The following is a 25,736-nucleotide window of genomic DNA, read 5'->3' as shown; positions in this document are numbered from 1 at the left end:
TGTGATTTATAGAACATACATACTAAAATATGTAAAACACATACAAAAAACAATCCATATACAAATAAATATTAAAAAAACCAATTCTTAGCTCCATCTTTAGCTAGCATGATGTTAACCTAAACCCATCAGACATCGGCCCTCATCCTCTCCATTTAAAAACTAAAGCCCTTAATCATCAACCTTCAGCATATTATCAACCATAACTGGAAAAAAACAAGTCAGCCTATTTCTAGAAAGCTACCTAGGTCTCTCCAGTCTAATCTCTAATGGCAAAAGTTCCACAATGTGGGGGCCACTACTGAACATGCTCTTGCTCGCAACCGGATTCTCCTCATGGCTTACAATGGAGGTTACTACCAATTGTCCTTGACTAGACCTTATTTGCTTTATACCGGGGCTTTCCATTTTTTGAACAATGCCCTTTTCAGCTTTAACTGCCTCCTAAATTAAAATTGTGGAGGATGGAAGAACTGGACCAGCTAGAAGGTTGGTACGGTGGAATTCACTACTTCAAAAGCAGAAGAGATAAATGGAGAGCAATATCTTCTAAGCAGGATTTCCCAACCATCTCCTGGAGGCACACTTATTCATTCTTCAGGATATCCATAATGAATATGATGAGATCGATTTACATATAATTGGACACTCATCTGAGTTCATGGATATTCATTGTGGATTAGCAGCCTAATAGTCAAGAAATGGGCTGTGCACCATGGAAACCAAAATTCAAATCACACTGCCATCCCTGGTGACCTTGGGCAAGTCACTTCATCCTTCAGTGCCTCAGGTAAAAACTTAGATTGTGAGCCCTCTGGGACAAGGAAATACCTACAATAACTGAACGCAATCTGCTTTTGAAGTGCCTGAAAAATAGAAATAAAATAAATAAATAAATATAAGGTGGAATCTCTCAATTTAGTGATAATGTTGTACTGATAATATTTGGCTACCCATGAAAGAGAGTTACTTCCTGAGATCAGGATGAATGAGAATTTTTTTGTGTACGCATCTTTAAGTTTCAGGTGATTGACCAAAAGTTTATTTCCTAATGACACAGGATAGTAGTGTGTTCATTTTGAACTTTTTCTTTTTAAAAATTTAAGTACTTCAAGTCTAAGATAAGGCAACAGATCTCCTGATTTTTTCCAAATCAAAGTACCACAAATAAAATCCTTGCCTCTTTCCTGACCACTAGGACCAGTTCTACTGCATGTGACGAAAGGAGCAAGGTTAGCTTGTCCTTTAGGATTTGTAGTTGCTCCAGTGAGACCTGATGTGAACAATGAGATGTAAGAGCTTGGAAATTTGGGGCAATACCCATTGAGAATTATGTTCAGAACCAACAGTCTGATAGCGACCACCTATGAAATTATTGAAGTGGTTTCTCCGATTTGCTACTCTGGATTGTCATTACCCAATTTCAGGCCCTGCCATTCAGACTAGCCACGGTACCCAGGACATTTTCCAAGGTTATGGTGGGTGGTAGCAATGGCCCTTCGCAAGGAGGGCGTTCTAGTTTACCCCTATTCTTGACGACTATTTAATTTGAGCAAAGACAGTGAAGAGAGTCTTCGCACTTCCCGCAGGGTGGTTTCCTTGCTACAGGAACTAGGCTGGGTGGTGAATTTGGCCAAGAGCAATTTGCAGCCATCTCAGACCCTTGAGTATCTTGGGGTTTGATTCAATATAAGGCAAGGCAGAGTATTTTTGCCGGAGTCTCAGATCCAAACACTGATGCTGCGAGTTCAACCCCTGCGGAACTCTGCTATTACGACTGTGTGGTCTTATCTACAGGTCTGAGATTGATGGCTGCTACATTAGAAGTGGTTACCTGGGCAAGGGCACATATGCAACCTTTTCAGCACGCCTTGCTCTCCTGATGGCATCCGCAGTTGTAGAACTATGTGGTGAGGTTGCTCCTTCATTTAGAGGTGAGATCCTAGTTGGACTGGTGGTTACACATGGATTATCTCAGGATGGGAACTTCCCTGACAATGCTGGATTGGTTTGTACTCATGACAGGTGCAAGCCTCCAGGGTTGGTCTCACTGTTAGGTGTTGGTGGTGCAAGGGCGCTAGATACAGCAGACTGGCAGTGGAATATGAAACAGACTGGAGGCACGAGCAGTTCAGTTGGTGTGCCTGCAGTTCATAGAGCAGCTAGAGGCTTGGACAGTCTGGATAATGTCTGACAATGCGACCATGGTGGCTTACATCAATCATCAGAGTAGAACCAAGAGTCAACATGTGTTGGATGCGCTTATGGTATGGGCGCAGCAGCAACTCCTAAGCATCTCTGCCTCTCACATTGCCAGAAAGGACAACAGCAGAGCCGATTTCCTCAGCAGGAAAACTTGGACCCAGGAGAATGGGAGCTAGCAAGCAAGGCCTTTCAGTTCCTGATGAACCACTGGGGCCTACTGGATCTAGACCTGTTGGCAACCTTCAATGCCACAAAGGTTCCCTTCTTTTTCAGTCACAGGCGGAATCAAAAGCAATGGACAGGAGTGGCCTTGTGGCACCCTTCTGTATGCGTTTCCACCCTGGCCTCTGATAGGCAGGCTGATCCTGAAGAATGCATGTCAAACCAACACCACCCTTTTAGTGACCCTGGATTGGGCTCGAAGGCCATGGTACGCCTATCTCCAGAGACTTCTAGTGGGCAGTCCCCTCAAGCTACCGTCTCAAACGGATCTGTTACGTCAGTGGCCATTCTGCATGAGGATCTGGGTTGATTCTGGGTCGCCCAACTCAGCGGAAAAGACCCACAAGCACTGCGGGAAAGTTGCATCCAGCGGCAGGACCTCCGACTTAGTGAGATTGAGACAGAGGCCCGCGAAGGAGCCAAAATGGTCAATGACCTGCAAGATTTCCCCCAGAGTCTCTCCCGGGTTGCGAACAAATAGCATCATATCATCCGCATAGAGGCCCAATTTCACCTGTTTGCGGCCAATTTGAATGCCCTGAAACCTAGGTAAACATGCAAAGTTTAATCACCAGGGGCTCCAGAAACAACACAAAAAGTAGTAGGGATAAAGGGCAACCCTGACGTGTTCCCCTCCCAAAGCAAATGGCTGCGAAAGGACCCCATTAATCAAAATTTGGGCCTGGGGAGCAGCATATAATAACCGCACCCAAGAGGTGAAATCCCCCCCCCCCAGCCCAAATTGCCCCAAAATCCATTGTAGATATGGCCACTCCACGAAGTCAAAGGCCTTGGCCGCATCCAGACTAATAAGTACCCCGTCCGGATTCTAGCCCAAAGGAACTGCAATGCCAATATTGCAAAGACAGAGAGGAGCACCCGGGAGGCGGTGTGGCGCTTTATGTCCGGGATGGCATAGAGTCCAGCAGGATAAAACATCCTGCATGAGACTAAATGCACATTGAATCTTTATGGGTAGAATCCCCCTTGTATGTCGGGGGAAGACACTAGTGATAGGGAGTATACTACCGTCTCAACCTGGTCAAGATGGTGAGACTGACAGTGAAATCCTAAGAGAAATTAGGGAAGCTAACCAAATTGGTAGTGCGCTAATAATGGGAGACTTCAATTACCCCAATATTGACTGGGTAAATGTATCATCGGGACACACTAGAGAGATAAAGTTCCTGGATGGAATAAATGATAGCTTTATGGAGCAATTGGTCCAGGAACCGATGAGAGAGGGAGCAATTTTAGATCTAATTCTCAGTGGAGCACAGGATTTGGTGAGAGAGGTAACGGTGGTGGGGCCGCTTGGCAATAGTGATCATAATATGATCAAATTTGAATTAATGACTGGAAGGAGGAGAGTAAGCAAATCCACGGCTCTCTTGCTAAACTTTCAAAAGGGAAACGTTGAGAAAATGAGAAAAATTGTTAGAAAAAAACTGAAAGGAGCAGCTACAAAAGTAAAAAGTCTGCAAGAGGCGTGGTCATTATTAAAAAATACCATCCTAGAAGCACAGTCCAGATGTATTCCACACATTAAGAAAGGTGGAAAGAAGGCAAAACAATTACACCAGCATGGTTAAAAGGGGAGATGAAAGAAGCTATCTTAGCCAAAAGATCTTCATTCAAAAATTGGAAGAAGGATCCAACAGAAAGAAAATAAGATAATGCATAAAGTTGCAGTTAAATGTAAGTAATTGATAAGACAGGCTAAGAGAGAATTTGAAAAGAAGTTGGCCGTAAAGGCAAAAACTCAGTAAAAACTTTTAAAAATATATCCGAAGCAGAAAGCCTGTGAGGGAGTCAGTTGGAACGTTAGATGATCGAGGAGTTAAAGGGGCACTTAGAGAAGATAAGGCCATCGCAGAAAGATTAAATGATTTCTTTGCTTCGGCGTTTACTAAAGAGGATGTTGGGGAGGTACCCGTACCGGGGAAGATTTTCATGGTTAATGATTCAGATGGACTGAACCAAATCACGGTGAACCTAGAAGATGTGGTAGACTTGATTGACAAACTGAAGAGTAGTAAATCACCTGGACCGGATGGTATACATCCCAGAGTTCTGAAGCAAATAAAAAATGAAATTTCAGACCTATTAGTAATAATTTGTAACCTATCATTAAAATCATCCATTGTACCCGAAGACTGGAGGATAGCTAATGGAATCCCAATATTTAAAAAGGGCTCCGGGGCAATCCGGGAAACTACAGACCGGTTTAGCCTGACTTCAGTGCCAGGAAAAATAGTGGAAAGTGTTCTAAACATCAAAATCACAGAACATATAGAAAGACATGGTTTAATGGAACAAAGTCAGCATGGCTTCACCCAAAGCAAGTCTTGCCTCACAAATCTGCTTCACTTTTTTTGAAGGAGTTAATAAACATGTGGATAAAGGTGAACCGGTAGATGTAGTGTACTTGGATTTTTCACAAGGCGTTGACAAAGTTTCCTCATGAGAGGCTTCTAGGAAAAGTAAAAAGTCATGGGAAGAGATCATGTGATGCACTGAGGGAGGAGGATGTGATTCCTTCCCTCTCGGCATCCAGCCTCCGAAATCGACCCCCATCTGCATCGCAATTATCAGCTAATTGGCTTTAAATTAACAAGGGCAAAGCCCTCTTTAGTGCTGCTTTCTTTTGTTGGGCATGCCGGCTCGCCCTGTTAAACCAACCAGGGAAAAAGGGAAAGAAGCTCTGCCTTCTTCTACGGAGCCTGTCATGGCCGCTGCAGCCGGCCTCGCCGAAATTAAGTCGGCAGTCATTGAGGCGTTGGGACCCGAGCTAAAATCAATATCGACGGCAGTCGCAGAAATCTCGGCGAATTTGAGCAAGTTTGAGGACTGATGTGCTGAGCTCAAAAACCGCGTGTCAGAGGCTCAAGATTGCCTCCAGACAGTGCAAAGTGACTTAGCTGCATTGCGGGCCGAGGTAGCAAAAAACTCAGCAAAAATTGAAGACATGGAGAACCGCTCCAGGAAATCCAATTTGCAGTTCATTGGGTTACCCAAGTCCCTTGATGATCACGCCCTCCCAGCCCTGCTTGAGTCGTGGCTTACCAAGGAACTTTCTCTCTCCTCAGCGCACAGTCACCTGCAAATTGAGCGAGCTCACCGGCTGGGTATCCGGAGGCCCGATGCCCCGGAGCCGCGAGTAGTAGTGGCAAAAATCTTCAATTTCGCACATGAACAGGAAATTCTGACTGACATGCGGAAGGGCTGGGCACTCCACTATGAAAGTCATAGGGTGCTTATTTTTCAGGATTTCTCTGCTGTTGTGGCGTCTCAGAGACTAGCCATGGCTCCTATTTGCTCCCAGTTGCTGGCGCAGGGGATTCGGGCCTCCCTGTTATACCCGGCCCTTTAAAGGGTGGTGACTGACGCCGGGGTAACCTGGTATACTTCACCCCATCTCGCAGATGAGCCACTGCACCAGTGGAGTGTTGCGGAACTCACCTGGATTTGAAACCTGGCTGTCTCATTTTTCTGGACATCGTTCTTTACAGTTCTGGCTTTGTGTTTTACTGGACTGGACTATGCACTATTACATAAGTGGTTTATTTGTTTTTTTTTCCTCTCTCCAGTCTTGCTAGATGGAGCCCAACATGGCAGGGGGATTTCTCCCCTTGTCTGGCTTTCTTCTGTTTTAAGCTACATCCACGTGTTTCTCCTGAGGAACTATTTGGCCTGTTTCTTGATTTTCCTTTTTGTGGATCCAGCAAGATGCCTTTTCACAGACTGGCTATTAGCCATTGCAGGGCTCTTTGGACAGTGATTATCTCCTTTATTTGAAACTCCTTTGGTGTTGTATTTCCGTCTCTTTCTACACTGTGGGGACCGTTTACAAGCCTATTTTTTTGCTTACTGTCTATTCTGTTCGCTGGGTCTTTAGCTTGTACATTGTTCTTTCAACATTGTGTGGCGTTATTTTATGTGCACCATCCAGGAGGATATGTGGGTTTATAATGGTTTATATCCCTCATAGGTCATGCACTTATGATTGTTCATATGCCTCCAATGAGCCATGGTCTATTGTTCTCTTCTCATGGCTGCTGCTTGGCTAATCTGACTACATTTGTTTATAAATTGTCTAATTTGTTGACAGATTTTCATAATTAATCTGCTGTTTGTTGAATGCCGATACAGATGGGGGTGGGGTGGGGGATGGGATATGCTAGCATGGCAGTGTTCTCCAGGTTAGGTCAGGGAGAAGTCATCGCAGATGGGTTTGCGAGGCTATGGGGGGGCTGTTATGGGATAGTTGGGGTTTGGGGGATGTAGGGTTTGGGTCCACTTGGTAACTTATTCTGTAGTGGAGGTCCCGGCTGGGAGGACCTCCACTACAGAAGAGGTTGCTTGGTTCTTTCTTGGAAGAACTACATTTGATGTCTCTCTAGTAATGTTACTGGTCTAGTTAGTTGGAATGTCTGTTGGATAAACTCACCTATTAAAAGGTCCAAGATTCATTCCCTTCTTAAACGCAAGCGCACGAATATCACGTTCTTACAAGAAACTCATCTTACAGATGGTGAGCATGATAAATTAAGTAGACTATGGGGTGGGGAGGTATATTATGCCTCTGGTTCCACTAAATCTGCAGGAGTAGTTATATGGATTAATAAGCATGCCCCCCTCCGGGTTTCACTCCACCATTAAAAACCCCCTGGGGCGCTACCTTATATTGGTGGCTGAGCTACATCAAACGAGGGTGATTTTGTGTAATATATATGCTCCCAATAACTATAGCCCCAACTTTTATCAGGAGGTTTGTAAGTTACTTTTACCATATGAGGAGGACTGTTTACTGTTAGGAGGGGATTTTAATACCATTCGAGACAGCCAATTGGACAGGTCTTCCCCCTCGGGCTCAAGGGCGGGATTTGGCAAAGGTCCCTCCTTTTTAGAACAATCTCTCCACTTGGTGGATGTCTGGCGCATCCTGCACCCGGGCGAAAAGGATTTCACCCATATCTCTCGTGCTCACGGCACCTTATCTCACATTGATTATTTCCTCATTAGTGCACACAGCCCATCTCAGGTGGGGGCAGTAACCATTGGAGAAATTATAATTTCCGATCATGCCCCGGTGTGTCTGGAGTTGCAGATTGGGAATCGTCACACTACCACCTTTCGGTGGCATTTTCCATTTTATCTTGCTAATGATGTCAAATTTCAGGAGTACTTGCGAGCCCGCTGGTTGGATTATACCACCTTAAATGCCCAACATGTGGAGACCCCGATATTGTTTTGGTACACTGCCAAGACTGTGTTAAGGGGCGACATTATTTCCTATATGGCTCACCGGAAAAAAAGGCTATTGACCACAGAATTTTGACCTTAACAGCTAAATTGAACAGGGCCAAGGACTTATTGAACCGTGATAATACTCATGGTGCTCGGGTACGATATTCGTCGATCCAGGGGGAGCTTAATACTCTGGTGCATCAGCGGGCTCGGAAGAGTTTTCTGTACTATCAGTACAAGCTTTCCCAGCATAGCAATAAAGTGGGTAAAATGCTTGCTAATCTGGTTCGCATGGCTCGCGGGTCCAGATATATCCCAGCTCTACGCTCCCCGACTGGTCGGATTCTCACTGCCACAGATGATATTTTACACCAATTTCGAAATTTTTACAGCGCCCTTTATACCTCTGAGCATTGGGACCCTGCGGCATGTGCCCAATTCTGTGAGCAGTTGCGCCTTCCCCACCTGACCCAGGATCAGCAGACCTTCCTGAATCACCCGGTTACGTTAACTGAGGTGACATCGGTTATTCAGGGTGCTAAAGCTTTTAAGACTCCTGGGCCGGATGGATATGGCGCAGAATTTTATAAGTATCTCGGACCTAGTGGGGCCCCCCTTGGTTCAGGTCATTGCTGCCCTAGCTACTAGTGGGTCCTTCCCAGCCCTTATTAACACAGCTAACATTACTCTTATCCATAAGCAGGGGAAGGATCCCTTAGCGCCTGAATCCTACCGACCTATTTCCCTATTGAATTTTGATCAAAAGATATTGACTAAAGTTATGGCAGATCGCCTGTCTGCCTTACTTCCTTCTCTGGTGGATCCAGGCCAGGTGGGCTTTATACAGAAGAGATACGCCCTGACTAATATACGTAAAGTCCTGGCGGCTATGACAATGTGCCAGCAAATGAAGACCCCCTTCCTCGCTGTTAGCTTTGACGCTGAAAAGGCATTTGACAGGGTGGAATGGGGCTATCTTTTTGGGGTCTTACGACAAATGGGGTTTGAGGGATTGTTTTTAAATGTGGTACGCCTTCTTTACGAGGCTCTAGAAGCTACTGTCATAGCGAACGGCTCCTCCTCTGAGGTCTTTTCAATTACTAGGGGAACCCGGGCAGGGCTGCCCTCTTTCTCCCCTTTTGTTTGTCCTTCAGCTTGAGCCTTGCTACAAAAAATACAATTGCCAAAAACAATCAAGGGGCTGCGTCTCCAGTCGTCCACTTTTAAGTATGCCGCCTTCGCAGACGACATATTAGTATTTCTCACGGATAGCCAGAAGTCTCTCCCTTCTCTTCTCCAGATTTTTTGGGCTTATGGGATTTTTTCAAGCTTTCGATTAAATTTAGACAAATCGGCGGCCTTGGCATTCCCTGACTCTTTGGTAACTGACTGGGGAGATGAGTTCCCCCTTAAATGGGCGGGGGCCTCATTTACTTGTCTTGGAATTGTCATGCCCCATGAGCTTTCCCATTTATACAAACTTAATGTGACCCCCCTGCTAATGTACACTCAGGATAAATTGATCACTTGGGCTCGTTAAACCCTATCACTGGGTGGCAGAGTCCACCTTTTCAAAATGACCATTTTACACAAGTGGTTATACCTCTTTCAGAATTTGCCCCTGCACCTACGCATGGTGGAGCTAAGACAGCTGGACAGGGCACAGTGTCGCTTCTACTGGAGGGGGGGGAAGTTTCGTGTCCCGCTAGCGTGGATGCGCGAGCGTTGGGGTAGGGGGGGGCTTGGGAATTCCTGATTTAGTTCTTTATAATTTAGCTAGCAATCTTCGCCTGATGAAAGATTGGTTGTTAGACTGATAACAGTGGATTTATCCATCAGCAGATGTAGAATTGGCTACCATCTTTTCTCTTAAATTTGTTTTGCAGGCCCCTGCTGCAGCACTGCCCACGTTTTTGGTGCAGAATGCTCTTACCAGACCCATTCGGATCTCCTGGGTTCGACTCACATGTTTGTTGGAGATCCTACGCATCTGCGCCTATTTTTTGCCCGTCCAGGGAAACCCTGATTTTACCCCAGGCTCCCAAACTGTAGCATATCAGAGATGGCGTGCTAAGGGTATCCATCTGTTGGGTCATGTCCTGACTCAGGGAGGTACAATCGTGTCTTTGTGCAACCTTCGGGAGCACTATGGCATATCTATTACAGAGGTATTTCCTTATTTGCAACTGCAGCATTATGTGGGCTCTCTCCCCTCCTCCGTTCGGCAGGCCTCTCATTTCCATGCCCTAGATACTATTTTTTAATTTGAAAAGGAGCAGGTGCCTTCGCTATCACAATATTATAAGCGCCTTAAACAGCTGACGGTCGTGGACACTTGTTCTATTCTGGTTGACAGATAGAATGGAGATGGGGTCTTTACGATTAATGGGTATATAATTAAAGCGTGTTTCAAGCGGATTTCCCAAATCTCGGTGAATTCTTATTTTAGAGAAATGCAATACAAATTTTTGCGTAGGAGCTACATTTCGGCACAGGGGGCCTTTCATCTTAGAATCTCCCAGTCTCCAGCCTTTGTGCGTTGTGGGAACGCACAGGGCACACTGTCCCATGCTTTTTGGGAATGCCCTACTATTCATAATCTTTGGATTAAACTGGTTCTGTACCTGGAGGCTTTATTGGGGGTCTCTATTCCTGTGTCCCCCCTGTGGCTTCTCTTTGGTTCATTTTTCCATTACGCATTCGTGGTATGGGAACCCGCTTGCTAATTCGTAAGGCATGTTTGGTGGGGAAGAAAGTTATTTTATTGCACTGCCGAGACTCGTCTCCTCCTTCGTACTAGAACTGGCGCAACTGTTTTCATCGAATGATGCTCCTGGATGCGGCAGCAATGAGACTTTCTCCAGGCCACAGAAAGCGTTTTCTAGTTGTATGGGATGCCTTTTTACATTCTCTTCCACAGCGTGTCCGTAGTTCTGTTCTAAATGAGTAACTGCTTCTTGACTTTCCTGGACTGAGTTTCTTTATCTTTTCTGCTTGACGAATGCCTATGCCTCCATAAGTGGACCCTGGACTCTGCAAGGTTGTTTGGGTAACTAGGGAGGGAGGGTGGTCTCGGGAGGGGGAACATGGAATCTTTGTATTCTTTGTCAATCATGTATCGGAGAGTGGCTCAGAACCACACTACTTTCCTTCTGTTATATTTTTTTTATAAAATAATAAAAATCGTTTTGCATAAAAAAAAGTCATGGGATAGGTGGTGATGTCCTTTCGCGGATTACAAACTGGCTAAAAGACAGGGTACAGAGTAGGATTAAATGGACAATTTTCTCAGTGGAAGAGAGTGGGCAGTGGAGTGCCTCAGGGATCTGTATTGGGACCCTTACTTTTCAATATATTTATAAATGATCTGGAAAGAAATACGTCGAGTGAGAATCAAATTTGCAGATGATACAAAATTGTTTGAGTAGTTAAATCACAAGCAAATTGTGATAAATTGCAGGAAGACCTTGTGAGACTGGAAAATTGGGCATCCAAATGGCAGATGAAATTTAATGTGGACAAGTGCAAGGTGATGCATATAGGGAAAAATAACCCATGCTATAGTTACACAATGTTAGGTTCCATATTAGGTGCTACAACCCAAGAAAGAGATCTAGGCGTCATAGTGGATAACACATTGAAATCGTCGGTTCAGTGTGCTGCGGCAGTCAAAAAAGCAAACAGAATGTTGGGAATTATTAGAAAGGGAATGGTGAATAAAACGGAAAATGTCATAATGCCTCTGTATCGCTCCATGGTGAGCCCGCACCTCGAATACTGTGTACAATTCTGGTCGCCGCATCTCAAAAAAGATATAATTGCGATGGAGAGGGTTCAGAGAAGGGCTACCAAAATGATAAGGGGAATGGAACAACTCCCCTATGAGGAAAGACTAAAGAGGTTAGGACTTTTCAGCTTGGAGAAGAAACAGCTGAGGGGGGATATGATAGAAGTGTATAAAATCATGAGAGGTCTAGAACGGGTACATGTGAATCGGTTATTTACTCTTTCGGATAATAGAAAGACTAGAGGGCAACTCCAGGAAGTTAGCTTGTGGCACATTTAAAACTAATCGGGGAAAGTTCTTTTTTACTCAACGCACAATTAAACTCTGGAATTTGATGCCAGAGGATGTGGTTAGTGCAGTTAGTATAGTTGTGTTTAAAAAAGAATTGGATAAGTTCTTGGAGGAGAAGTCCATTACCAGATATTAATTGAGTTGACTTAGAAAATAGCCACTGCGATTACTAGCAACGGTAACATAGAATAGACTTAGTTTTTGGGCACTTGCCAGGTTCTTATGGCCTGGATTGGCCACTGTTGGAAACAGAATACTGGGCTTGATGGGCCCTTGGCCTGACCCAGTATGGCATGTTCTTAGAGGTAGGATGACGCCCCTTAACAAAACCTGTCTGGTCCCTATGCACAAGGTCAGGAAGCACCACATTTAAGCTAGCCGCCAATTAGCCGCCAAGACTGTGGCCAAAATTTTGGTATCCTGATTAAGGAGGGAAATAGGTAGATACCCCTCAGGATTGTCCAGGGCCTTACCAGGTTTAGGAAGCAACACCATAGTAGCCATATTTTGTTCCGCATCCAATTGCCCCCTACTACGCACTGCCTGGTACATGGCCACCATAAAGGGAGCCACATGTGGCCCCAGGATACAGTAAAATTCAGGGCCTAGTCCGTCCAGTCCCGGTATTTTGGCAAGAGACAACTGCTTAATAGCCCAGGTAACTTCCGCCGGTTTGAGTGACGAATCCAACTTTTGTTTTGCAGCGTCAGAGATCTGAGGGAGTGCCAAATCACAAAAAAAAGTCTCCCTATGCCTCAAAGCCAAAGGCTGAGCCATGTAGATCTGACAATAATGAGTGAAGGCCTGCAGTATGTCTGCAGTCTTAGTAGCCAGGCCAGATTCGCCCCTCAAACATTTAATGACTCCCTGTGGACCCCAATTACCTTTAAGCAATTTAACCAGTAATTTCCCCGGTTTATTTTCCCACTGATACAACCGAAATTTATAATATAGCAAATTGCGTTGGGCCTTAAGGGTAAAAAGTGCATCACTTCCTTACAGGCAAGCATCAACTCCTGTTTTGTGCTGTCATTCAGAGTTTGAGTATGTACAGATTTCAAAGTGATCACCTTTTTGGTAAGTTTCAATATTTTGGAGGTAAGTTTTCGCCTTTGGCTGACCTGATACGCCAATATATGGCCCCGCAGAACCGCTTTAGCTGCATTCCAGAAAACTATATTATCTACTTCCCCCCCACCATTAAGATCACAATAATCCTTCCATTGAGCTTTCAAATAGGGCACAAATTTAGGATCTTTATACAACCAGGGAGGCATCCTCAAATCCTGGACATGCCATCCCCCAATGACAAATTAAGATGACAAATCACTACATCATGGTCTGAGAAGGGGAATGGTTCTATAGAGTTCCTTTCCACCTCAGCAAACAGTGACTCTGTCAGTAACACGTAGTCCAGGTGCATATATAGATTATGTGGATGGGAAAAATGCGTAAATTCCGTGTCATCTAAATGCATAGCCCTCCAGATGTCTATGAGTTGCACGTCCTTACATTAAAAACTGATCCCTATATCCCCCTGGTTCTTCCGCGGCATTTTCGCAGGTTTCCAATCAATTTGTGGATTATCTGTGATATTAAAATCGCCCTCCCACTCCAACAGCTTTGAGACCAGACAGGTGAAAAGTCGATGGGAATAACAGTTTGGGGCATAGACATTTAACAGCAAAACTTTGTCCCTGCAGCACTCCCCGTACAATCAGATACCTGCCCTCCGGATCCACCATAGAGCCCTCCTCCTGGAAAGTCAGGGTTTTGGCAATTAATACTGCCACCCCACACTGACTAGTGGAGAACGAGGAGTGAAAGACTTGGCCCACCCATTCTCTTCTCAAATTTTGATGTTCGGCATCGGTCAAATGCGTCTCCTGTAAAAACGCAACAGTGACCCCTCTGCGTTTTAATTCTTGGAGCATTTTCTTTCGCTTTATAGGTGAATGTAAACCTGTAATATTTAAGGTACCCAGAACAATACTAGCCACTCAGAAAAATCCATTCCCTACAAGTGCTGCATAGGCCATTCCATACAGCAGGAAGGGCTCCCAGTAGAGGCCCCCCCTTTGCACCGCAAGCTGTGCAACAGAAACAAGAACCCCATAAAAAATGGGCCTGTTTTCAGCCAATGCTCCAAAAACCCGTCAACGTTCCCCCATGTATGGCACACCAACAGACACACACATTCACACCTCACCATGCAAATCCCCCGTCCCATTCTCAATGTTACCCTCGATACCCAAAGCCCCAGGTCACCCCTACTTATCCAGTTTCTGCCACCCGTGTGCTGACGGGTACTGGGGTGAACCGAGAGCTCTGGGGCCCCAGAGAGTCTGCGACAGTTCAAAAGAGTCCAGAGTCCCCAAGAAGAAGTAGTGCGTTACATGAATCCGCCTGGAGGTTGCCCACACATATACAACAGGCCCTATAGCCACCAAAGATAAAGTCCATAACAGACTGCATCATTCACAGGCCTTCGACAAAGCCACGTGCATCCTCCTTGTTAGTGAAGGTCCGGGTTGCTCTTTGATGAAAAACCCACAACTTGGCGGGGAATTGAAAAGAGAAGTGAATTCCTTTCAGAAACAATTGCGTAGCACCATTTCCCTACGCGCTGCGAGAACTCTAGCTGAAAAGTCCGGGAAGAGCAAAATCTTATGTCCTTCATAGAGGAGCTCCTTTTTTTTTTTTTTTCCCGGTAAGCTTAAAATATTCTAGTTTTATCCATAAAGTTCAGATATCTGGCTATCGCCTGGTGGGGTCTCCGATTCAACTCTGCTTACGGGCCCAACCGGTGGGCCCTTTCCACCACGATAGGCCCACCTGCCCCCTCCACCTCCACCTCAAGCGTGGTGGGCAACCATCTCTCAAACCAATGGTGTAATGTATCCGACTGAAGTGTCTCCGGAAGACCCACCACCTGAATGTTATGCCTCCATACTCTGTTTTCAAGTTCATCCACCTTATCCTTCCAGATCTTGAGTCTTAGCGCGCAAAGCTGCCATGGCCTGGGTAGCCTCCTCCAGTCTCTCATCTTGTTGATTTGCGCGGGCTTCCACAGCCACCAATCGCGTCTGATCATTTGCCCACTTATCATGGAGTTCGTCTAGGGAAGACTTTAGTTTCTGTAACTGATCATTCAGTGCGGCGGAGACCACTCGGGTGATTTCCCGGATTAGCGTTTCCAAAACCCCCTCCGGGGAAAGCATGGCCTCCAACATCTTGTCCTCCACCCCTGCGCTTTTATCAGACTGGTGTTTTCGGAGCCGGCTCGCCATCCCGGGAGACTAGCTTCCCACTGCTTACTATCAAAATGATCAGCCAGGATTCCCCTTTCAATTCGTCCAGGAGGAAATTTGCATCCAAGTCAGGGACTAAAGTTATATCAGGAATTTCGTCACCGACCCTCACGGAGCCCAGAGTTGGACCTCTGCTCAGTCTGACGTCACCGGAAGTCGAAAACAGTTTTTCTGATAGCGATCTGTTCGGTACATCAGGTCTCTGAGCAGCAGGCTCTTTTCCTTCCGTGAGCCTTTTCTCCTTATGTCTCTGGGTGCGGTTCAACTTCAGACTGGGCCCTCCTTTGCCCAAAGTTGTTTCAGAGTTTTATTTGAATCAGTCCATTTCTCTGCCTGCCTTGGACAGGGACAGAGATAAAGCTAAGTAACATCTTTTGCGTTCCTTGGACGTCAAGTGTCATTTACTGCAGTACTTGGCTGTTTGGAAGGCTGTTTGAAAGTCTGATCGCCTGTTGTGCTCCATGGTGGAGGTAAGCATGGAGCACCGGCAATAAGGGTAAATACTGCCTGTGGGTTAAGGAAGTCCTTACAGCAGCTTATGTGGCTGCTGAGGTTGCCTTACTGAAACAGATTAGACCACATTCCATGAGGGCTCAAGCGGTATTCGTGGGCGGAACTTCTCTTGTCTCCTTCTGAAATTCACCAAGCAGCAACATAATCATCTTTGCACACCTTCTCCAAGCATTACTGCTTGGATGTTAGGGCTAGGAAGGGCGCTACATTTGCGCAGGCGGTATTGACTGGACCACTGTTAGCCTCCCGCTCTTTTCGAGATTAGCTTTGGTATATCCCACTCATGGGGATTGACCAACCCGAACGCTGAAGAAGGAGAATTACTACTTTTCTGATAATTTCCTTTCTTCTATTAAGGGCAGGTCAATCCCCAACCCACCCTCAGCTGCCGATATTTTAATTTCTCGTTAGCCTTTCTTTGGGCAAGCTTTGCAGACTATGATTCTTGCTCTTCATTTGCTAGATATGTTCCTTCTGCTGGTTGAGCTCAGTGTTTGTTGTTTGAGAATGAATGGTTGGCTATTGATAATAATGTTCAAATATTAACAGTTTTGCCCACAGTTTGGCTTTTCCAGAGAATATAGGTGGACTGATGTCGGGGTGGGACTATATAGCTGTGATGTTAGCTTTTGCTCCGTCTCCATCTGCTGGCAAGGTGCATAACACACTCATGGGGATTGACCAGCCAATACTAGAGGCAAGGAGATTATCAGATAAGTAGTAATTTCTCCATATTTTAGCTAGATAATATGCAGCTAAATTGATAAGTGGGGGAACTATTGAAAAATCGGCATTTAGCTTAATAATTTAAGTTAACTGAATGCTGCTGAATATTGACAATATCTAAGTGCTAAGCTTCAAAAGATGTATATTGCTAGAAAAGAAATCTCAGTAGTCCCAAAGGTTTGCATCTTAAAATTTTTAGCCTCTTTAAACAAACTTAAATTTTTGATGAACTAAAGTTTGTTGGGTTTTTTTTACTTTCTGATGCATAGCAGAAATACAATAAATCTTTAACACCTATTAACAAAACAAACCGTACCATGCTCAAATACACATGTAAGAGAAAACAAATTGTACAGCTTCAAATCAGAAAGCACTTTCTAGTTTAGAAAGGATATTTCAGAGCACTAATTAATGATCTTATCAGCAAAGAAATTAAAACAAATTTAAATGTCTCACCTCATCCTCAACGATTGCTCTCTTTTGTGCAGACCAGCTATAGTCAGGATAATGTGCTATAGTGGTAGCACTGCCAAAATCACAGAGCTTTATAGTTCCTTGGTTGCTGATAAGCAAATTTTCAACCTGCACAAAAGAAGAAACACAAGTTTTATTTATAAACAGTACTATGATGAAACAAAATAGTCTCACTGAATAACTGTGAAATAAATGCAAATTTAAGCTCAAAACTGCTATTCACAACACAAATTCACCAGGAATATACATCATTAATTAAGGTTTAATTAGTACAACATTAATATCACATTCATCCTTTCACTCACAGACAACTCACAAGGTAATGGTGATGGAAGACAATCGTGACCAAGACTTTCTAGTTCACAGTAGCATTAGAGTCTGCAGCAATAACTGTAAAATTATTCTGTACAGTTTTGAAAATTATTTGGCAGTTCGGAGGCATATGTGCATAAATTAGCTTTTTCTTATTTTTACATTAATTGAGAAGCATATGTGAAGGCTACTACTTCCATTAGGCAAACTAGGCGGTTGCCTAGAGTGCAAAAATTTGGGGGGGGGGGGGGGGGGGGGGGGGGGGGGGGGGGGGGGGGGGGGGGGGGGGGGATTGCAGCAAAATCCAACCAGCACAAAGCACAGAGGAGTGTTGTGCCAGAGACAGTACGCCAAAGCAAGGAGCACAGTGCTGGATCCACTGCCACTGGTAGGAGGGTACGCTGTGTTGGAGCTGCCACCAAAAGGTAAATTGGGGGGGGAGGGGGGGGCATGCATGAACAAATGTTTGCCTAGGGCTCCAAATACTCTTGCACTAGCCCTGTATACAGCCATTTTTAATTTTTTTAAATGGAGTGCAATAGAGGAAGAGGACAGATGGGTAGGTGTGTGGTGACGGGGAGGCATTGACAGCTCTACAACTGCATAGGCCAGACATGGCAAGTGGAAGGCAGAGACAGAGATAGCAATGGCCCTGAATGGGCTATTACAAGTACAATGGAGAAATTACTTACCTGATAATTTCGTATTCTTTAGTGTAGACAGATGGACTCAGGACCAATGGGTATCGTATGCTCCTGATAGCAGTTGGAGAGGGATCAGATTTTAATCCGACATCAGCCCTAGTACATATACCCCTGCAGGAAGCTCTGCTCTTCAGTATTCTCTTCGCAAAAGCAATATATGTGTGACTGAACAACTTGATTAACTTGGTTAACGTGATTAACTTTAACTGGTTGATGTGCTTATGGGTGTTCTAATTAGAGGGAAGCTTGGCTTACCCTTGTTTGTCTTGCTCTCGGGGATTGTCCCCCAAGGTTTCTGTGCTTGCCGGCAGCCGTGGACGGGATGCTGAGTCCATCTGTCTACACTAAGGCAAACGAAATTATCAGGTAAGTAATGCCTCCATTTCCTAGCTTGTAGCAGATGGACTCAGGACCAATGGGATGTACAAAAGCTACTCCCGAACCGGGTGGGAGAGGCTGCCCGTGGCCCACTTAGTACTGCCCTTGCGAATGCTGTGTCCTCCCAAGCCTGAAATCCAGGCGATAGAACCTAGAGAAGGAGTGAATGAAGGACCATGTCGCCGCCCGACAGATCTCGGCGGATGCCAGCATCTTTGTTTCCGCCCAGGACACTGCCTGGGCTCTAGTGGAACGGGCCTTGACTTGTAGAGATGGAGGCTTGCCTGCCTCTACGTAAGCTGCCTTGATAACTTCTTTGATCCAGCAGGCTATGGTTGCCCGTGAGGCCGCTTCCCCTTGTTTCTTCCCGCTGTGAAGGACGAATAGGTGATCCATCTTTCGTACGGATTTCAACCTTTACAAGTATCGGACAAGGAGTCTGCAGACGTTAAGATGGCGAAGGCGACGAGATTCTTCCAAGTCCTTATGCTCGTCTAAAGATAGCAGCAAGATGGTTTCGTTAAGATGGAAGTGAGAAACCACTTTTGGGAGGAAGGAGGGGACTGTGCGAGGCTGTATGGATCCCGGTGTGAACCTGAGGAACGGTTCATGACAGGACAGTGTTTGAAGCTCAAAGATGCGACGTGCCAAACAGTCTGCCACTAGAAATGCAGTCTTTAATGTTAGTAGTTGGAGGGACAGACCGCGGGTGGGTCTGAAGGAGGCTCCTGCTAGGAAGTCTAAGACTAGATTGAGATTACATAAAGGTACCGGCCACTTTAGGGGTGGTTGGATCTGTTTGACCCCTTTCAGGAAGCGGGAGACATCCGGGTTAGAGGCTAGGTTGCTCCATAGCAGGCCAACGCAGCCACTTGCACCTTGATGGAGTTGAGAGACAACCCCTTCTGTAAGCCGTTCTGCAGGAATTCTAGAATCGTGGGGATTTTGACTGTCCGCGGGAGGATGTCACGGTCTTCGCACCAGGCTTCGAATATTCTCCATATTCGTATGTAGGTTAAAGATGTGGAAAACTTGCGAGCTCGGAGCAGAGTGTCAATCACTACCCCCGAGTATCCGCTCTTCATCAGGCGTGTCCTCTCAATGGCCAGACCGTAAGAGAGAATAGAGTTGGGTCTTCGTGGAGGATTGGGCCTTGTTGGAGCAGATCCCTGTGTGGAGGTAGAGGAAGAGGGCTCCCTGTCAGTAGTCTTCGCATGTCTGCGTACCACGGCCTTCTTGGCCAGTCCGGGGCCACTAGAAGTACTGGTCCCCTGTGGTGTTCTATCTTGCGGATGATCCCGCCCAGTAGCGGCCATGGTGGGAAGGCGTATAGCAGGATTTCCTATGGTCAGGCCTGGACGAGGGCAACGATCCCTTGGGATTGTGGTTCCCGTCTGCGACTGAAGAAGGGAACCTGGGCATTGGACTGGGTTGCCAGGAGGTCCATGGTTGGTGTTCCCCAGCGGTTTACTATCAACTGGAAGGCTGTGGCCGACAGCCTCCATTCCCATGGGTCTAGACTTTCTCTGCTCAGCTAATCCACAGTGACATTGTCTTTTCCCGCGATGTGGGCGGCTGAGATCCCTTGTAGTTTTGCTTCTGCCCACGCCATTAGGGGATCTATTTCCAGAGACACCTGTTGGCTTCTGGTTCCTCCCTGGTGGTTGATGTAGATATCTGTTGTGGCGTTATGCAACATGACTCTGACCAATTCAGCACGGAGTCTGTGACTAAACCATAGGCAGGCTAGCCTGACTGCCCGGGCATCCAGTCGGTTGATGTTCCTTCCAGACTCTTCCTCATCCCATTGTCCCTGGGCGGTCAGGATGGTTCCCTTAAAAGGCATTCTCATGAGTCTAGTCTTGGACGTCACGTCAGCTGACCAGATTCTGAGCCAGAGTTGTCTTCTGGCTGCCACAACGGACAAAACTCCTCTGGTTGCGGTGCGCACCAGGTCGGAGGTCACATCCATGAAGAATGATACTGCTGGTTCTAGTGCTTCAACGTGTGTGGTGATGTTCCTGGTCTTTGATAAGCAGGTACGTGTCACCACGGTACAGCAGGCCACGATCTGTAGTGACATAGCTGAAACGTCTAATAACTGTTTAAGGATGGATTCCAGACGTCTGTCCTGGGCATCCTTAAATGCCAGTCCCCAGCCAATATTGGAGGCATCTGTTGTAAGGGTTATTTGAGGATCTGGAGCTTGAAAAGAAAGGCCTTGAAGGAAATTGGCCTGATTCTTCCACCAAGCTAGAGATAGACGAAGTGGGTAGGTTATGTGGACAACAGCTGATAGTGGTTGAGATGATTGAATCCACTGTAACCTTAAGAGTCCACTGTAGGATCCGCATGGCGAGACGAGCCATGGGAGTGACATGTACTGAGGACGCCATGTGTCCTAGCAGGACTAGAAAGTGATGTGTGGTGGAGCGTTGTCGAGACTGCAGTTGATGGGCGAGAGAGAGGAGATGATGAGAGCTTGTTCGAGGAAGAAATGCCTTCGCTTTGAATGTGTCCAAGTCTGCTCCTATGAACGACAGGGTTTGCGATGGGACCAAGCTGGACTTTGGATAACTGATGAGAAACCCCAGAGAGATCAGGGTGTGCAAGGTGAGACGTAAGGACGTCAGAACAGCTTGCTGTGTGGGAGCCCTGATCAACCAATTGTCGAGGTAGGGTTAGACGTGGACACCTTGAGTTCTGAGGAACGCTGCTACTACTAGGAGGCACTTGATGAAGACTCGTGGGGCAGAGGCTAGGCCGAATGGTAGCACTCGATATTGGTAGTGCTTTGGGCCTACGAGGAATCGCAGAAATTTGCAATGAAACGGAGTTATTTCGATGTGAGTGTATGCGTTCTGGAGGTCTAGAGAGCAGAAGGGGAAGGAGGGAACCCAAGGTCACCATCTTGAACTTTTCTCTTTGTAGGAACTTGTTTAAGGCCCGAAGATCTAGTATCGGGCGAACGCCACCTGACTTTTTTGGGATTAGAAAATACCGAGAGTAGAATCTGAGGCCCTGTTGGGAGTAGGGCACCGGTTCTATTGTTCTGGACTGGAGGAGGAGAGAAATCTCCTGTTCCAGGAGCGGTGAATGGTCTGATGTTCCCCACGTCAGCCGAGGTGGGGAGTCCAGTGGAATGGCAAGAAAGCTGAGATGATAACCTTGAGTTATTATGGCGAGAACCCACTGGTCTGTGGTGACTGAGTGCCAGATGTGACTGAAGTGGCACAAACGGCCTCCCACTGGTACATGCCTTAGTGGAGTCTGAATGCTGCTCTCTAGAAAAAGTCAAAAACCAGATGCTGGACCTGGTTGAGGAGTTGTTTGCAGCTTTTGCCTGCGAGGTTGCCTGGACTTTCTGGTCAGGCTTAGTAGAGCGACCTTTGGATGGAGGAGGATAAGATTTCCTTTGGCGGTAAAAGGATTTCTTGGCCTCTTTTCTTAATGTTTGCTTTGCAGGATAGTCAGAAGGTATCAAGGAGAGTTGGCGAAGAGTCATGGTGATCCTTGAGTTGTGCCACTGCCTTTTGTATTTGCTCACCAAAAAGATTATCTCAGTGCAAGGCAAATCAGATAATCTATCCTGGACTTCAGGCCGCAGGTCCGACGACTTTAGCCAGGCCCACCGCCTTGCAGAAATGGCTGTTGCCGAAACCCTGGAAGCGGTGGTCAAAAATGTCATAGGCAGATCGTATTTCATGCTTGCCCGCTTCTAAACCCTTTTGAGCCAGGGCATATAATTGGTCTTGAGACTGTTGAGGTAGGGACTCAGCAAAATCCTGTATTTGTTTAAAGAGGACCCTGTTGTACTGGGTCATATAAAGCTGGTAAGAGGTGATGCGGGATATAAGCATTGCCCCTTGAAAGATACGGCGACCTATAGCATCCAGGAATTTTTGTTCCTTTCCTGGAGGATAGGAAAGAATGAGGCTTGGATCTTCGGGCTTTTGGAAACCAGGAGTTGACTGGACTAGGTATGTGGTGTCTGCTTTCCGAATGACTGGTGCCACAGAACCAGATGTTCCCAATTTCTTTTCAGAAGATCCAGGAGGACATCATGGATGGGAATAGATGCTAGTTCTTTAGGAGCATCTAAGAACTGAAGAAGCTCCATCATCTGATGTTTATCATAGAAGCATAGAAATGAAACAGAAATGACAGCAGAAGAAGACCAAAACGGCCCATCCAGTCTGCCCAGCAAGTTTTGCACTTTTTTTTCTCATACTTATCTGTTAGTCTTGGCTCTTAGTGACCTTTTGGTTCTATTTCCCTTCCACCCCCACCATTAATGTAGAGAGCAGTGTTGGAGACTGCATCTAAGTGAAATATCTAGCTTAATTAATTAGGGGGTAGTAACCACCACAATAAGCAAGCTACACCCATGCTTATTTGTGTAACCCAGACTATGTAAGTCAGTCCTTGTTGTTGTTGTCTGTATATAGATCCACTTTTCTTCATTCCCCCGCCACTGAAGCAGAGAGTTATGCTGGATATGCATTGAAAGTGCATATCCAGGAGGCCATCAGCCATTGGCAGAGCGATGCAAAGCTTCACGGTTCTGTCTGAAGTTGAAAAGGAACCACTTCAGACTTTCCTCAGAAAATTAATTAAGGACAAGTCCTATGGCGGAGAACACTTCCTGCTTTCAGCAGGAGAGAGTGGCGATGGCAAGTCATCGGTAAATCCTGGGATGAATCATCACTCCAGGTATCGTAGGGATCATCTCCAGCACCCCCAGTATCCTGGAGGGATGAAAAGCTGGTATAACCTGAAGGTCCCGGGCTAGGCCCGAAGGTGTCACCGATGGAAACAAAGAATGCAATCGGTGAAACCGATGATCTAGGCATCAGAAGGACTCCCGATGGCAAAAGGAACAGTGTTTCTCCTTCTTCAGTTGATGAAAGAGGAATCGCAGAGGAAGGCATCGGGTCCATCGGAGTCGTCTGATCCATCGGAGGAAAAGCAGCGATCAGTGCTTCCATTCTCGTAACGGTGCTAGTGCTGCAGGAATGGGATCGGTTACTGGTTCAGCATCGGTATCGATGGAACCGTGAAGCCTTGCATCGCTCTGCCGGTGGCCTCCTGAATCATCTGATCCAGTTCCTCCCGGAAACCTGGAGCATGGAGCCCCGATGCCGGAGGAGGTGGAAGCATAGCCGGAGGGACCACTGTTGGAGATGGAATCGCGGCTCCTATCACCGGTCCCGGTGAAGGTTGCCTCGGTGAACCTGAACCAGATAGGGACGGTGCGTTTTCTGGATGGGCTTTCTCCGATGGCGGTTCAGACGATGACGACGTCAAGGCCTTGCCTGCGTCTATGGTCTGAGACCTGTGATGTCAATGCTGATGCTTTTCGACGCTCTCCTCTGTCCTTTTCCTGAGGGGGAACAGAGGGCGTCGATGACCGTGGAGTCGACGATGCTGGTCAGACACTGAAGGGGCCCGATGATGGTGCGACACAGACAGTGTCGGCTCAGACGATGATGATGCTATAGACGGTGTCGGGGTTTTTTGATCTAAAAAGAAGTTCCATTTTCTCCATTCTAGCCTTGCGACCTTTAGGTGTCATAAGGGCACATTTGGTGCAAGTAAGGAAATCATGCTCGCTTCTCAGACACATTACACATACCTGGTGAGGGTCAGTAATGGACATTGTGCGGGTGCAGTCCAGGCATCGATGGAACCCAGACAGCATGGCCTATGAAAAAATGTAGCCGCGGTGCGGTCAACGGCCAATAGGCCGTGAGGGCAAAACTCGACAGGAATCGACTGGAATCGGGTAAATAACTTACCGGACCACTGTGGGCATAAAAATGAAAGAGGGGGACCCCTGTGGGGTAGAAAGCTGAATAGTAATTCCATGAGGAAATTTCCTGTCAGGAATCTCTGTGGAGCTCCTTAACCCGCGTGGCTACTACTGCGCAGAAAAAAAAGACTGAAGGGGGTCCTCTGCTGGCTGCAGGGTTAGCGCCATCCTGGGCACGCCCAGTGGGTGCCAGTCAAAGTTCTAGAAACTTTGACAAAAGTGTTCCGAGATTGGGCGCCATCCTGTGACGTCACCCATATGTGAGGACTACCATCCTGCTTGACCTGTGAGAATACTAGAATAGGATTACACGGTAGGAACACAGACAAGAAGCGCTTCTGCGAGACAGTCAAGAAGATTGTTGAACTAGCCCTGTGCCTTTTGGGTATGCCTTATATAATGGTGTCTTTGGGGAACTCATTATTGGTCCAATCAGGATGCTGTAGAGACATGTGGATCTTCCAGGAAAACAAGAATAAAAATGCTAGAACTTCCTGGACAGCCCACAGCCTCTGCAGTTCTGTGGCAAGTCCATGGCCTGGAATCCCCAGGGCTACTGGTTCAAACCTCGTTGACCCTGACAGAATACCTCCCCCACCCCAATGGGTGGCCTAAGATACCTCTCAAAGACCTCCAGTGTCCCAGACCCTACCCAGAGAGATACAGTCTCAAGTAGACATGAGTCCAGATCCTGTAAGGCTGGGGATTAGGCCTCATCTGGGGTCTAGAGCAGATTTCAACAGTGCACAGACAGTAGTTTGGGTTGATGAGGCAGATGGCACTAACTCCACCAGCACAAAGGCAGGCACTAGAGGTGTAGGGACATCTGATGCTGACTTCACCTGTGCCTGGACAGGAATTCAGGTTGACGAGGAAAACCTCACCAGTGCATGGACAGGGGGACTGCTAGAACAGCCTGGCATGAATTTCTTGGAGCCGAGCCATCCTGGGAGCCGGAGTGGCCTGGAAAGCTGGTGCCCTACTTGCTGGAGTGGGAGAGGCCTGGGCAGCCAGTATTGGACTGGCTGAAACCGGAGTGACCGGGATAGCCAGGGCTTGACTTGCTGGAGCCAGAATGGCCTTGTAGACAATGCTGGACTTGCTGGAGCCAGAGTGGCCTGGAGCGGAGGCCTAGAAACTGCAGCAGAAACAGCGTGAAGTGGAACCACAGAATCCGGTTGCTGTGGGTCAAGAGACAATGCTGTAAATTTAATCAGCAGAATGGAACCACGTATGACCATAGCCAAGTATTCCTTGTCTCTCCATAGATGAGAGTTTTACCCTAGAGACCTAGTCAAGCAGTCAGTTCGTTGCTGGTTCTGCATGGGTCTTACTCTCGTTCAGGGCCACAGACAGCGAAAAGAAACCTACAATACATCTTTCTTGTATGGCTCATCTTAAACAGTATATCTGATTCTCACAAATATCTAAAAAAAAAAAAAAAAAGATCAACTAGATAGGAGCACCTTTCAGTGAAAGGTGGTAAACGGGGCCAGGAATTCTTTGAATGCTTTTCAAGTCCTGGTACCTCAGGACTACTCGAGTCTTGCCTCTGATTTGGGCTGATCTAAACTGACAGGCAATCAAGGCTGTCAAAGAGGGAAGGCACGCGTCTGGAAAGGCAACACAGACACATTGGTGGAGCTCAAGGACTGGAGAAGAGCCAGGGAAGATATATGGAGCAAGAGCACTGGAACTAGACAAAAAGCAAGACACCAGAAATGTAACTGTAAGGCAGGAAAGTTTATAAG

General features: G+C 46.5%; 1 protein-coding gene across 1 annotated transcript in view; it reads right to left on the bottom strand.

Annotated features, from left to right (window-relative positions):
- Positions 1–25,736, bottom strand: part of GAK (cyclin G associated kinase) — an 832,466-nt gene that overhangs the window by 679,976 nt on the left and 126,754 nt on the right. Inside the window, 1 exon segment of the mRNA XM_029601806.1 lies at positions 16,762–16,887. Within this exon segment, the coding sequence (XP_029457666.1) occupies positions 16,762–16,887 (126 nt within the window).

Source organism: Rhinatrema bivittatum, chromosome 1 (genome assembly GCF_901001135.1).
Source record: "Rhinatrema bivittatum chromosome 1, aRhiBiv1.1, whole genome shotgun sequence".
Taxonomy (NCBI): Eukaryota; Metazoa; Chordata; class Amphibia; order Gymnophiona; family Rhinatrematidae; genus Rhinatrema; species Rhinatrema bivittatum.
This window is presented reverse-complemented; position numbering and strand designations above follow the sequence as displayed.